The sequence below is a fragment of the Sapajus apella genome, unplaced genomic scaffold (assembly GCF_009761245.1).
Source record: "Sapajus apella isolate SASKATOON/1434 unplaced genomic scaffold, GSC_monkey_1.0 scaffold36, whole genome shotgun sequence".
Taxonomy (NCBI): domain Eukaryota; kingdom Metazoa; phylum Chordata; class Mammalia; order Primates; family Cebidae; genus Sapajus; species Sapajus apella.
Window position 1 is genome coordinate 1,351,621 of NW_022436976.1, and position 16,005 is coordinate 1,367,625.

The 16,005-nt window shown below is 39.6% G+C and overlaps 1 protein-coding gene across 3 annotated transcripts in view; it reads left to right on the forward strand.

Annotated features, from left to right (window-relative positions):
- Positions 1-16,005, forward strand: part of DDAH1 (dimethylarginine dimethylaminohydrolase 1) — a 174,323-nt gene that overhangs the window by 112,959 nt on the left and 45,359 nt on the right. For all 3 annotated transcript variants that reach the window (XM_032296386.1, XM_032296389.1, XM_032296387.1), the window contains exons 2-4: positions 360-459; positions 7,771-7,844; positions 8,729-8,848. In XM_032296386.1, coding sequence (XP_032152277.1) covers positions 360-459; positions 7,771-7,844; positions 8,729-8,848 — 294 coding nt within the window. The remainder of the gene's footprint in view (positions 1-359; positions 460-7,770; positions 7,845-8,728; positions 8,849-16,005) is intronic.

Sequence of the window (16,005 nt, forward strand, 5' to 3'; positions counted from 1 at the left end):
GTCAGCCTCCAATAGTGTGCTAACTGGCAGACTGCAACAGCATCCTACCTAGTCAGCCTCCAATAGTGCATTAACCAGTTGTACTCCAACAGAGTCTTAACTAGTCAGCCTTTCTACAGAAAAATGAGACTATATTGACTCAATCTTACACTAGAAGGGAACAAAATGAGCAATTTCTACACATAATTTCTCTTACAAATGATCATGACTAGTCGTACACTAAGTATATATTCACAAGGTTGGTACATGTGTGTGGATTGTGCACATGAGAGCATGATTTAGTGTTCCCATGTTTTGGATGGGGTTTTTTTTGTGAGGAAATTGAAGTATATTAATCTCAATCATTTTATTTTCAACAGGTTGACATGATGAAAGAAGCATTGGAAAAACTTCAGCTCAATATAGTAGAGATGAAAGATGAAAATGCAACCTTAGATGGTGGAGATGTTTTATTCACAGGTACAGTTGTATTTATTTTTTCTATCCAGAAATATTTGTAATACTTGGCTTGTATTTACTTGTTTTATTAGTGTGTTTGTGTGTGTGTTGTTGTTGTTTTTGAGACAGAGTCTCGTTCTGTCACCTAGGCTGGAGTGCAGTGGCGCGATCTTGGCTTACTGCAACCTCTGCCTGGGTTCAAGCGATTCTCCTGCCTCAGCCTCCCGAGTAGTTGGGATTACAGGTGCGTGCTAATTTTTGTATTTCAGTAGAGATGGGGTTTCACCATGTTGGCCGGGCTGGTCTCAAACTCCTGACCCCAAGTGATCCGCCCACCTCAGCCTCCCAAAGTACTGAGATTACAGGCGTCAACCACCGTCACCAGCCTATTATAGTATTTTTAATTACCAAAGTAATAAATGCCAAATGGAGGGAAATTGGAAAATACAGAAAAAGACAGTAAGAAAGAAATGACCTTCTATTCAAATACAATCACTTCAGTATTTGGATATATGTCCTTTTAGTACTTCGTATGGATATATTTGCATATTTTTACAAGAACATTATTGGTATGCACATCATCACTAGGTATCTTGCTTCTTCTATATTCTTCTACAACATGAATTTATAAGTTGCATGGTTTTCCATTGTGTTACTGTATATGTGGTTTGTATTTAAAGGATTCTTAATTCAAGATTAGTGTCATTTACACATAATTTTCATCCCAGATGGCAAGATGGATTTAAATAATTTTATGCAAATTGACTTGGCTTAATGACAGATGAATAATAGCAGAACTCAACAAAATATGAACAGCTAATATTATTGATCTAACTAGAATCAGTTTTTACAATATAATGTGGCTACTAAAGAAACAGTAATTTTGGCATTTAACCTTTTCAACTCATTTATCATATAATTAGTGTTGTATAAAATCATGTGTAAAATCTGGGTCCCCAAATTCATTCTGGTTATACTAATGAGCAAGGTAATTAATAGTAATTTTAATTGATAGTCAGAGTTTATTTTCCCTGACATGTCAGAGAATAAATAACCTGTTTCACCAACGTAGCCCTGACAGAAAAGGCTGGTCCTCAGGGACTTGGGAATGTAACCCCAGGTGCCTGCTGAAAGCATGAAGCTTTTTGGAAGTCTAATATTTTAGCTGATGTGAATTTTATATTGAATCTCATATATACGTATAGCCAAGATATAGCCATTTTTGTTTTAATATCAAAATAATGTTTTACATTACTTACCTTTGGACATAATTAATGTTGCTGAAGAAGGAATGGTGTTTTCCTGTGACATTTAAGTAGTTCTTTGCTAAGTGTCACATACTGTAACTATGGGTGGGGCCACCGTGTTGCCAGCTCTGAGGGCGCCATTCTTGTTAGGAATTAGCCTGAATAGACTACCCTGGAGTTGTGCACTGCACCTATGCTGCCACTGTCACATGCAGTGGCCATCTCTGGAGTTTGGTTTGCATGCCCATTCAGCCCTAAGAATACAGAACAAGAAGTCAAGAAGGCCCACGCTGCATTCTTAGCTCTGGGTGTGCCCAAGCAGACTCAGGCATTCTTTGAATCTGCCTAGTAAGTTCCCCTTAGAAAATTCTTTGTGTCTCCCATTGATGGCACTTTCATTCTTTTTGACAGTACAGAACAACAGCCTGTTTCTCTAACAAAATAGGCTTTTGTGAAAAGTTAGATGTATAAATCACACTTCCTTACAATATAAATTTTTTATAAGAACATAGACATGCAATGAATAACTTATTGTAAGCAGGTACTGGTAACATTTGAAATATGGCTTAACCAAGCTACGTTCACAGCCATTTAGTTATTTAAGCAGCTGAGCTGAAAAGACCCCCTAAAAATCTCCTTAGTGTGAAAGTGCAACTTACCCTAGGAATCTCTTCTTTTGGTGAAAGGTCTTTCCCTGGCATCTCAAGCCTCGTAGTTTTGACCTATCTTCTAATTAGGTACTAAGCATTTAGGCTTCCCTTTGATACTACCTGTAGACTTTCTTATTTGTTATAGTCAATACTTAATGTGTTAGTAGTTACTTTGTTCAAAGCTGAGATGATGTTGGGATATCTTTACCTCCTTGGCACCTCATTCACACCTAATATGTGGTCCTGCCTTCTATTTTCTACTTCTCATTTCATCTATTTTATTTTATTGTGGTTAAACATACATACCATAAAATTTGCCATTTTAACCAATATTAAGTGTACAATTCAAATGACATTAATTACATTCCTAATGCTGTATAACCATTACCTCTCAATTTTTGGATTAAGAGTTAGATAAGAAATAAGGTCTGTAACACTTTCTATGTGCTCTGTGCCCTCTTTCCTCTGTAATTCAAAGTCTCATTCATAATTTATCAGGAAATGGACAGAAGGAAAGCTTCCTTCCAAATCCTATTCCTGCTGAGAAATCTGTGAGTCAGACAAGCAGCTACGGACAAAATTTGTTTCAATCCCATTTGTCTTAGCAACTTACCTATACTTTTGTTTATTTTTGTGAAATATAGAGTACATTTAAAAAGTCGTAAAATATTTATGTATAAAGATCAATAATAAAATGAACACCTGGGTGTCCACCTCCTGACTTAAGAAATGGAACATTGCCAGGACCATAGAATTCCCTGTGGGTCCCCCCAGTCACAACCTGTCCCTCCCCCAGCCTCAAGTAACCAACCAGTGTCTTGAATTTTGTGTTTGTTATTGCTTTGTTGTACTTTAAGTTTTGCCTCCATGCATGTATTCCTAAACTGTATGCTGTTTTAGTTTTGTCTTGTAGTTTTATAAAGCTACAAGAAACCTTTATTAGTCACATTATATGAACTCTTGCGTGATTTTTCTACTTTTGAACTCAGTTGATGTGTCGCTATAGTTCATTTTCAACGTTGTGCAGTTCTGTGATAAGAATACACCATCATGTATGTATTAATTTTACTGTTGATGTGTTTTTGGATGTTTTCCAGTTTTTGTCAATTATCTTCAGCGCTTCTATATACATTCTTGTGTGTGTCTCCTGGGAGCATATGCAAGAGTTTCTCACAAGTAAACACCTGGAAATGAATTTCAGGTGATAGGGTAAACTCTTTTTTAAGAAACGATTATATGATTTTCTTCTTTAATCTGTTGTTGTAATTTGTTTCATAATTCATTTTCTGGTATTTGACCAGTTTTGCAACCCTGGCATGAAATTAAACTTGATCATGACTTATTCTCTTTTTAACACAGTGTTGAATTTAGTTTGATAACATTTCATATTTTTGTGGCCTATAATTTTTATTTCTTGTTATCCTTGTCTGGTTTTGGTAAAAGAGTTATGTTAGCCTCATAGAACATACTAGGGAATATTTCCTCTTTTTCTGTTCTCTGAAATCAATGCTATTTGAATTATGTATTCCTTAAACTTTGGAAACAGGCTCTTGTGCTTTCTCTGTGGAGAAATTTTAAACTCATTTAGTTGATTTAATGATTGTAACAATTTAGACTTTCCTGAATCAGTTTTGATGAGTTTCATTTTCTAAGATTTTATCTATTTTAAGTTTTTTAAATGTTGGGTATAAAGTTACTTATATTTCCTAATACCTATTGAAGCTTCACACCAATTATAGCTATATTTTCTTTTCATTGGTAATGTTAATATATGCCTTCTTTCTTTGCCAGAGGTTTGCCAAGTTTATTAATCTTTTCAAAGGACCAACTATTGGCTTTGTTGAACTCTTTTTCTTGAATGTTTCTTCACATTTCTTTTTTATTCTGTTCTTATTTCTACATCTCAAGTTGGAATTTTATCTCATTAATTTTGAGCCTTTCATCTTCTCTAATGTAAGCTTTTAAGGTTATGTAATGAATCCTTATTTTGATATGGATATTTTTGTTATTTCGTTTTTTTAAATGTTTTATTTCCACTGTGATTTAATGTTTTTTTAAAAAAACTTAGTGTTCCAGCAACTTACAATAACCACCAATAACTCATAACTAACTATAATAATTTATATGTACAAGAAAGACTAAAGCATTTAGCTTTTCTTTCCTTTTATGAATTTTATTTCAAGTAGACTATACTTGATTGAGGAGGGATTTTCTTTTTAGGGTTCCAGCTAGTAAATGCAGGTGCCTAATAAAATAATGGATCCGTGCAATGATCAACCTATGATATTAAAACTTACTTATATGAAAGCTTGACAGGAAACTTTATAATGACGGAATCAGGCTGATGCCACTTGAACCCACTGATAATTCTAGTATCACTGAAATTGTGTCAGTCAGTAATGTGCCTCATGATATGATGCAGTACAAGTATAGCCCCATCTCTGAAGTCCTATTAAAAAATATATGAATGAGCATCTAATTAACCATCTACAGGAAACTGTCTGCTTACTGAAAATACAAAGGATAGAGGAAAAATTTAAATGCTAAGTTATAAGAGGAAGCAGTCAGTCAAAGCAAGAATATAGGCTAGTCAGTAGGAAAAATGGCCTGGTTTCTCCTATAAATGACTGAGATAGGAAGAGAAAAAACAAAAACGTGAATTGGCATAGAAGAAAATGACACAAAAGATACAAGATGATGTCCATTTCAGTATTTTAGTTGTTTCCATCAGAAAGGTTATTTGTAAGATCTCATCCAATATGCTGCCAGAGACAGAAATCAAACCTACTTTAAAGAGATAAGCTGCATTCTTCTCTTTGTACTTTCCCATCATGGCTTAGCCTTTTTTTTTTTTTTAATCAGCCCACATCACACTTTGAACACCTTAGTCTTTTAAAATGGAAATGGTATGCATGCCACCCTATAAATTTGTTATATATGTAAATCTGGAGATTCCCATCTTCCCTTTGTTTCTTGGAAAAGAATTCCACATAAAATGTGGGAAAACATATTCAGAGAGAAATCAGTATTTTTTGCCTCAGAGTCTTATGTTTTTGTTAAAATTTATAAATCTAATTTATAAACCTATTTTTATCTTGAAAGAATTAAAGCTGATATTTTTTTCATTGTAGCTATTTAATAAAGTACGTAATAGTTTTATCAAGTAAAATACCTCTCTCTGAGTTAAATTTTGATCTTTATGTAGTGAGTTTTCTTAAGGGACAACACAATCTTATCATTACCCAAAAACTGTCAATGTGCCACAAAAGATTCCTGTGTCTGCCAACAACATAAGCCCTTGGATATTGTCATAACATCACCTGACCTATGTAATTTGCCCCTTTTCTAAGACAAATGTTATAAGATTAAAGTTATAATATTTTTAAATCTATCAAGCAATTCCTTCCACATGGCTACTCTTCCTGTACTTTATTGTAATACTCTGAGGCAAAAAGATACTGATTTCTCTTTGAATATCTTTTCCACGTATTATATGGAATTTCAAAAAATGAAGGGAAGATGAAAATTCCCACATTTATGTATTGCCTAACCCCCATACTATATTTGTTTGCCTATAACCAAGAGACCATTTTTATCTAGAGTTCTACCTTCTGGGTAGAAAAACTACAGAATTCAGAAAAGTCAAAGAAGAAGAAAGTTTCATCCTGCAGAAATTTTGTACTTTGTACATAGGCATCTTTTGATGTTTTGATTTCAAATATATGGATGTATAGTTTAAAAGACAGGGCTCTTAGAGGTCAGACCTGAAGGCTGGTCAGCACTACACTCACTCTCCCCAGATTGTTTCTTGAGGCCTCACATGATCATTATAAGAAAAGAATCTGAATTCATCAACAATGTCTAGTATTATTCTTTTAGTGAAAAAAAAAAAAAAAGGTAGTATCGTAAATTCTCACTTACCCATGTTGATAGGTTTGTGGGAACTGACTTTAAGCAGAGTGACATATAACAAAACCATTTTTACCACGGGCTAATATAAACAAGAGTTAAGTTCCTCTGGAATATTTATAGTCACAGAAATATCACCCAGTTTCTGAGTCAAGACCTAAAACACTTTTATAATATTAAACATTGAAATAAATGTCAGCCATACACACATTTTTTTTAATTAATAAAAAGATAATTGCCCAATTTTTGGTCAATCAGTAAGTGACAGCAATTGTAGTGGTGGTGGGTTAAATCAGGGAATAAATGTTTGCAAAGCTAAAACTGTAAGGAGCCCTTCCTCCCACCACACAGCTCAAAACAATCACAAATATGGTAGGCTCGCTGAGTGCTTTCCTACAACATCGTTTATTAGTGTACATTATATGATTATTGGATATTTCAATTCTCATGTCTCAGCCTCTGAGTAACTGAGATTACAGGCATGTGTTACCATGCCCAGCTAATTTTGAATTTTTAGTAGAGACAAGGTTTCTCCATGTTGGTCAGGCTGGTCTCCTCAGGTGATCTGCCTGCCTTGGCCTCCCAAAGTGCTTGGATTACAGGCGTGAGCCAGTGCACCCAGTGTATCCATTCATTTTCTAACCCAGTTCTTCCAGTTCAGGGTCATCAAGGGTGGCTGGAGGCTATCCTGGAAGCTCAGGGTGCAAGGCAACCAACCCTGGACAGGACACTGTCCCATCATGGCACATACACATCCACACTTGCTCAGACTGGGACCCTGTAAACATGAAAATTTACCTGCTGTGCACAGCTCTGGGTTGTGGAAGGAAACCCATGCAGATCTAAAGAGAACACAGAAACTCCTTGCAGACCATGGCCCCAGCCCAGAATCAGTTTTTCTTTTTCCTCATCAAAGTTGAACAAAATGATGTTATTTGAAGTCCTGCTGACCTGTAAATTGTCATTGCTGTTATTTAATTTCTGATCAGAGATTACCAGTGTATTTAACTGTATTATTGCCTAAATAACAATTTCATTCTTTATTGTGGTAAAATTATTGCCTAAATAACAATTTCATTCTTTATTGTGGTAAAATTATTGCCTAAATAACAATTTCATTCTTTATTGTGGTAAAATATACATAACATAATATTTACCATTTTAACCATTTTTAAGTGTACAGTTTAGAGGCAAGAACATTCACATTGTTAGGCAACCATCACCACCAGGCATCTCCAGAACTTTTTCATCTTCCCAAACTGAAACTTCCTATCCATTAAACAATAACTACCCATTTCCCGTCCCCACGGCTCCTGGAAACCATCATCCTACTTTCTGCCCTTATGAATTTGAAAAAGTTTTTTCTCAGTAGTTTAAAATCATTTTTTTGTAGTCTCTTTAGTGAAGCTGTCCTCTGTGGTAAGACAGAACTGTGTGATACTTCAAGGTCATTATTTATAGATAAAAGAAATGATGCGCAGTCACTGGTGCCACCCACTCACTATGTTCCATGACATCTATTATAGGCAGAGAATTTTTTGTGGGCCTTTCCAAAAGGACAAATCAACGAGGTGCTGAAATCTTGGCTGATACTTTTAAGGTAGGTAAAAGGTAGTTCATGCCTGGCACAAAATAATTACTTAATAAATAGTTATAGACCCACTGAATCAATGTCATGAGTAATGGTGTTTACACTTCACTGGCTTTGTACAATAATTCCTAATATTTGTACATTTACTAGAAGTTTTAGAAGCTATTAAATTTTAATTTCTCAGTAATTCAGCTTCTTTGGGCTACCACAAGAACAACAAAGTTAGCATGGGCATCTTCTGTCTTCTCCCAGTGTATAATTATACAACCATCTGGCTGATTTTCTGGAACAACAACTTTTAAAAAAAAACCTGGAAGGCTGGGTATGATGGCTTAAGCCTGAAATCCCAGCGCTTTGGGAGGCCAAGGCAAGAGGATTGCTTGAGCCCTGAAGACTCACTCAATTGACTCTGTTATGAAATACAGATTTTTTTTTAGATTGGAATCAGGGATCACCTGTGCTTGAGTGCCTTCTGTGTGCTGGAAGTTGTGCTAGGTGTTGCACATACATCCACTTAAGGTCCCTTTACTGATTATTAATAGATTGGCTCTCTACATTGCATAGAAAGGAATATAATCCTCAAGATGCTCCGTTCCCCATGAGGATGTGAGTCTACAGCTGAGCCACTGTTTATACAGCATATTCAAACACACCCTCCCAGAGTAGCCCACTCCATAGATCAAACAGCCAGCAAAGATGTTGCAGCAGTCACACATCTGGTGACTCTGCTTTCTTCTTAAAAGCAGTCTTCATTTAACTAGCAGTATCCAAACCTGTGGGTCCCGGTTTTCTTCCAAATATGCAAGGTCCCTGGCAGCCTTCAGGGAGGTTTTTAATCAGTTTTAGAATTACTCTACAATACTGAACTGCTTGTTTTTCTGTTGTCTACAAAGGACTATGCAGTCTCCACAGTGCCGGTAGCAGATGGCTTGCATTTGAAGAGTTTCTGCAGCATGGCTGGGCCTAACCTGATCGCAATTGGGTCTAGTGAATCTGCACAGAAGGCCCTTAAGGTAAATACAAAACTGTGCTTCTTCTAAATGCAGTGGGTGTGCCTACCACAGGGTTTTTCACATTCTCTCTGCTGGAGGAATAACAAGCAGGGTTGGCAGGGAGAGAACAGGCAGGGATTTGAGCTTCTGTAATGTGCATTATTGTGACCTCACATTCATTAGAAACCAGGAACACCTAAGTTTAGAAAGAACTCTTTACTGGTGAACCGTTTTTAGTTACACACCAGATTTCCTAAAAAAAGACCATGATTCAAAATAATAAACACCAAACTCATCACCATTATCCCTCCAGGGAAAGGAGGGCATACCACCCTATAGAGCTCCTTGTAATGTTTTCTCACTTAAGTTGGAGAGTTGGTATGCAGGGTTTGTTACATTATTCCTATCCTTTTGTTGCATCTGGACTATTTCATAATAATCTTTTAGAAAACCATCATTCAGAAGTACCTAAAAAGCTTAACTTTTTTTTTTTTTTGAGACATAGTTTTGTTCTTGTTGCCCAGGCTGGCGTGCAATGGTGCAATCTCAGCTCACCACAACCTCCGTCTCCCGGGTTCAAGTGATTCTTTTGCCTCAGCCTCCCAAGCAGCTGGGATTACAGGCATGCACCACCATGCCCTGGCTAATTTTGTGTTTTTATTAGAGACAGGGTTTCTCCATGTTGGTCAGGCTGGTCTCAAACTCCCAACCTCAAGTGATCTGCCTGCCTCAGCCTCCCAAAGTGCTGGGATTACAGGTGTGAGCCACCATGCCCTGCAAAAGCTTAACTTCTTCATTTGCATTTGGAATAATTACATTGTAAGACTGGAAATTTCCTCATTTTATAGATAGTAGACTTGCTAGAAGATTAGACTTTCCCAGGTCACACAGCTAAATCAAGAGTGGAAATCATTGATAAAGAAGATGGGCTGGCCTGGTGGCTCACACCTGTAATGCCAGCACTTTGGGAGGCTGAGGTGGGCAGAACATCTAAGGTCAGAAGTTCGAGACCAGCCTGGCTAACATAGTGAAACCCTGCCTGTACTAGAAATACAAAAAAATTAGCCAGGCGGGGTGTCCTGCACCTGTAGTCCCAGCTACTCAGGAGGCTGAGGCAGGAGAATCGCTTGAGCCTAGGAAGTGGAGGTTGCAGTGAGCTGAGGTTGCACTGCACTCCAGCCTGGGGGACAGAGGAAGACAACAAAAAAAAAAAAAAAAAAAAAAAAGATGACCTTCTGTTGTTACACTGCTTTCAGTTCAAAGATACTTTCCTTCTCTGTAACTTCAACCCCTGAAATGAACTGGACACCCAATAAGGATAAAGATTGTGTCTCTTTTGCTCATCATTATGTTCCTTTTTCGCTTGGCCCACAGTGGGCCCTTAATAAATGTCTGATGAAGGGATGAATGAATGAGAGAGGTGGTATTATCTCCATTTTGCAGATGAGAAAACTAGATTAAGTCATAGTGCTGATACAGCGGGTCAGGACTGCAGCCTCTTCCTCTCAGCTGGTCCTGCACATCAGCATGCATGACTTATTAAAGGGCCAAAGCCAGAAGTTCCTCTTAGGCATAGACAGCAAACCTGTAGGCCCTGAGGGCTCTTTCAGGTCTTTTCCACCTCAGTGCTAAGCATGTTGGGAAGAAAGCAATCATTGCCTTGTGCTGAATCTCCCCTCTCTGTTATCTGCCACTCTTTCAGCTAGCTCACCTGGCCTTTCTTCCACCTCTTCCCAAGATGATTTGATTCTATTTCTAAGGCTTTTATTAATTGTTGCTGAACAATCTGTCTCAGAATTTGATTTGTATCATTGTGGCTTTTGTTAGGTTCCTTTGGAGAATGTCTTTTGCTCTGCTCCATCTGGAAGGCAGAAAGTGTCAACTTTCTGCATATAAAAAGAGCTGGTGTCTTGAAAGATAACATTTGATAAATGGTGTCACTTAGTGGGTCTAGGAAGATGATTTTTCTCATTAGGGACTGTGGTATCCATCCATGGTAGCTAGGCTGGTCTGCATATGTCTGAGATTGATTATAAGATGAGAGGATTTAAGCTGGTCTACACCATGCATTTGTGTGAATTAGCAGAAAGAACTCCTGGGTAGACTAGGTCCCTAACTCAAATTGTTTGGTCTCTACCTCAATAGGTCTGTAACTCAAATACTCTAGACAGACTAACACATAGCAAAATAAAAAGTAATAAAATGACTAATTAGCACTATGTTATATGATATAGGCTCTAACTTCTCTTCAAAGTTCAGAGGAAAAGGAGGAGCTTCCTGAGGCCTAGATACTGAGAGAAAGCTTTGTAGAGAAAATGAGACTAGATGTGAGCCTTGAAGGATGGATGGCATTTGACAGGGTGAGATTCAATGAGAGAAAATTACAGGTGGAGACATGGCATGAGCAAAGTATATTAATGACAAGTGAGCAAACCAGCTCACCTCATAAAGGAGTTTCTAGTCAATTTCCAGAGGTACAGGTGAAAGGGGCAGGTGAGATCTGAAGAATTAGGAACTTAATGGTGAAGAAGACAAGATTATCATCATGAGGGCACAGTCTGGGTACCAGCAGGTCTTTGAGGAGAAAGCTCTGCATTGTTTCAGAGATGTTGGACCAACATTGGAAAAGGAAGACCCTGCAGTCAGAAAAAAGGACCACTAATGACCTAGGGGGAAAAAAAGCTAAGCCAAGTCCTATTGCATGCCTTGGCAACTCACCTCTATTTCTCTGTTTATCTTTCCCTTCCCATGGTCAGGTTCTCTCAGACCACGTATCTTAAGGGCATCCTATGAAGACTTTATAGTCCTCCTCCCTGTAGAGTTCATTCGAGTTAGTGTTAATAATGATGTTCCTTTTCTACTTGTCAGAACCTATAAATAATCCTCACTAGCTAGAAAGGCATTTGTTGGAGATTGCATTTTCCATCAGCAAATGTACTGCCTAAACCACAGGCCTGTGGATTTGGTGAATGCGCACCCGCCATGTTTCTAGCATCAAAAATGTCCTGTTACCTTGTAGTGAAAGTAAGAGGACAAACTGATCTGGAGAATAATGAGCTCTTCCTAAGGAAACAGTCACAGGTTGGAAATGGGTTGGTGAAACTCAGATTTGGATGAACTCAGCTGCTTTATTTATTTGAGAGCAATTTGGTTTCTATATTAGAACCATCAATAAAATTAATATTGGAGCAATTATTAATTGCTAACGACTAACATAGAAATATAAATACTCCGTGTTATTAATGACAGGCAGGAAGACAGATGAATAGAGACAGATACATCACTTACAAGTGATGAAAGTACGATTGGTTTTGTTTTTCCCATTTTAAAGTTCAGAATACTGAGACCCGTTGAAATAATCATTTTGAGTGGGATCTCACGGTTCCAGAATCAAGTTTCCTGGACTTGCCCCAGTTGCTCACCCCACTCCATACTCAATCTTTTTTAATTAGAAAACTTTTTGTGATTATTTTACCATAGATTGATTCTAGCCAAGCTTGTCTCCTCCTTCCATGTCTCTCCACCTACCTCCTGACTTTCCATTTCTTACTGGTATCCAGGATCTGGCCAGTCTCAGGAAAGGTGTGAGTTTGGTACCAGATATTTATTTCTTCCCTTGTAAACCTTGATGTCTTAGTTCTTTCTGCTGTAGAGAAGTGCCTGGCCACTTGGGTGTCTCCTTCTTTAAAAGGCATATTACTTAAACAGAGGTGAGTTGTGCCTTCCTGTGCCACATAGTGAAAGCTTGATTACTTCTCACATCTGTCACTGCTCTGAGTACTTGGTTCCTTCAGAATCTACTTCTTACATATTTAGGTAAAGCTGAGAGCCCAAGGTTTCTGAGTAGTTTTATTGCATTTGAAATACTTTATAATGGATTACAATCTACTCATGGTTAATGAAGTGGATTCTTATGGAGATAATCATCTTGCCAGCAGAGATTATAGTAGATTTAATAGTGTGTGCATTGTATATTTAAATGAAATCATCCATCTAGGAAGATTTTAGTAATCCTCAACTAAAAAGCCTAGAACACATTCATTCATTAATTTAAGATGGAGTCTCGCTCTGTTGCCCAGGCTGGATTGCAGTGGCTTGATCTTGGCTCACTGCAATCTCAGCCTCCCAAGTAGCTGAGATTACAAGCACTTACCACCACACCCAGCTAATTTTTGTATTTTCAGTAGAGATGGGGTTTCACCATGTTAGCTAGGCTGGTCTTGAACTCCTGACCTCAAGTGATCTGCCTGCCTTGGCCTCCCAAAGTGCTGAGATTATATGCATGAGCCACCTGGCTTCCAGAACACATTTAATACAGGGTACCATCTGTATGGCAAAGGTACTAGAAGTTAGGTTGGTTTGAACAAATGCCTAGATATTTAACAGCAAGTCTTGATCCTAGAAATACTCTAGTTTTTAGAGTAACCTGCATTTCCTGTAGTTTTTCTCCCAACTTTACATCATTGCCTTCATACTCCTCTACCTGTAATAATAATGTGAAGGATCCAAGATGGCCAATTAGAAGCAGCTCAGGATTGCAGCTCCCAGTGAAAGGGCAGAGAGTGAGTGGACGCTGCATTTCCAGACGGATTTTTATTGCCCACAGACCACGAGATTCCCAGGCAGAGGAGCCCCATGGGTAACCAGTGCCCTGGTGTGGCAGTTATCTGAACAAAATACATGGGTCCAGGGTGCCATTTTAGCTGGCGTTTGGAGCTCCAGGAAGGCAGAGTCACCGATTCATCTGATTAAAAAGGGGACTGAAACAGGGAGCCAGGCAAGGAGATTCTGGGGCAAAAAAGCACCATGAATCTCAGTGCTGCTATTTCAGCCAGCATAGTGGCTTACCGCATGGGAAATCACAGAGATCCCAGTGCCTTTTCAACAGGTGACTGGAATACCTGGGAGACAGTTGACCGTTCAAATAAAAAAAAGGGGGGGAGGGCTCTGAGGTAGGCAGCCAGGTGATCAGGCTCAGCTGGTCCCACCCCCACAAAAAAACAGCAATAGGAAACACTCTGGATTGAGAGTTTCACAGCAAGCACAGCTGAACCTGGGATATTCCAGCTCTGTCAGGGAGGGGTGTCTGCCATTACTGAGGCAGTCCACCACTACGGATGTACTTTGCCGTTGCTGAGGCAGCCCGCCATTACAGAGAGAGTCCGCCATTATAGAGGTGGGCCGCCATTGCCAAGGCAGTTCTAACTACACCCATATAAACAGGACTGCAGGGAAGTTCACATGGCAGCTGGGTGGAACCCACAGCAGCTCAGCAAAGCCTCTGCAGGCAGACAGTGACTAGGCTGCCTCCTCGCTGGGCAGGGCAGACCAGAAAAAGGTAAACAGCACAACAGACACTCATAAGTAAAGCCCTAACTCCCTGGGACAGGGCATCTGGGGAAAAAAAAAAAGGCGGGGTTTATGAGTGCTGCTGCAGCAGACTTAAACATACCTGCCTAGCAGCTCTGAATGAACAACAGAGCTCACAGCTCAGCACTTGAGCTCCTATGAGGGACAGACTGTCTCCTCAAGCAGCTCCCTGACCCCTGTATATCCAAAGAGTCACCTCATAAAGGAGAGCTCAGATTGACATCTGGCAGGTATCCTTCTGGGACAAAGAAGAAGAAACTGGCAGCAACCCTTACTGTTCTGCAGCCACTGCAGGTGATCCCCAGGCAAGCAGGGCCTAGAGTGGATCTCAGTAGTCCTATAGCAGAGGGGCCAGACTGTTAGAAGGAAAACTAAGAAACAGAAAGAAATAATTTCATCATCAACAAACTGGACATCCACTCAGAGACCCCATCAGAAAGTCACTAAGTACAAAGACAACAGGTGGATAAATCCACAAAGATGGGAAGAAACCAGCACAAAAATGATGAAAACACCCGAAAGCAGAATGCCTCTCCTCCTACAAGGGATCACAACCCCTCACCAGCAAGGGAACAAGGCTGGAGAATTAGTGTAATGAATTGACAGAATCAGGCTTCAGAAGGTGGGTAGTAAGAAACTTCTGTGAGCTAAAAGAACATGTTCTAACCCAATGCAAAGAAACTAAGAACCTTGAAAAAAGATTTGATGAAATGCTAACAAGACTAAACAACTTAGAGAGGAATATAAGTGAATTGATGGAGCCGAAAAACACAACATGAGAACTTTGCAAAGCATACACAAGTTTCAACAGCCAAATTGACCAAGCAGAAGAAAGTATATCAGGGGTCGAAGATCAACTCAATGAAATAAAACAAGAAGGCAAGATTAGAGAAAAAAGGGTAAAAAGGAATGAACAAAGTCTCCAAGAACTATGGGACTATATGAAAAGACCTAATCTACGTTTGATAGGCGTACCTGAATGTGACGGAGAGAATGAATCCAAGTTGGAAAATACTCTTCAGGATATTATCTAGGAAAACTTCCCCAACCTAGCAAGGCAGGCCAATATTAAAGTCCAGGAAATACAGAGAACACCACAAAGATGATATTCCTCAAGAAGAGCAACCCCAAGGCACATAATCATCAGATTCACCAGGGTTGAAATGAAGGAGAAAATGCTAAGGGCAGCCAGAGAGAAAGCTCTGGTTAGCCACAAAGGGAAGCCCAGAGGAAGGGATCCAAGATGGCCGTTTAGGAACAGCTCAGGATCGCAGCTCCCAGTGTAAGCGCAGAGGGTGAGTGGACGCTGTGTTTTTATTGCCCACAGACTAGGAAATTCCCGGGCAGAGGAGCTCCACGGTCGCCAGCGCAGCTGTTTCGGCCAGCGCAGCTGTGCCGGCCAGCGCCACTGCTTTGCCCCGCGCGGCTGCTTTGTTGGCGCCCTGGAGCCGCGCTTCTCCGTACAAAAGACACCGGTCCGGGGGCCCTTTTGGCTGGCGATTGGAGCCACAGGAAGTCGCCCGTACGCCGGCTCAAAAAGGGGACTGAGCAGAGAACCAGGACAGTAGATTCCAGGGGAAAAAACAAAAAAAAAAAGTGCCACAAACCTCAGTGCCGCTGTTTAAGCCAGCGCAGTGAGTGGCCGCAGGGGAAAACAAACAGATCCCGGCGCCTCTTCAACAGGCGACTGGAACACCAACTTAAAAAAGGCTCTGAGGCAGGGAGCCAGGCGATCAGGCTCGGCTGGTCCCACCCCCACAAACGAAGAGCAACCAGAAACTCTCTGGATTGAGAATTTCATAGCAAGC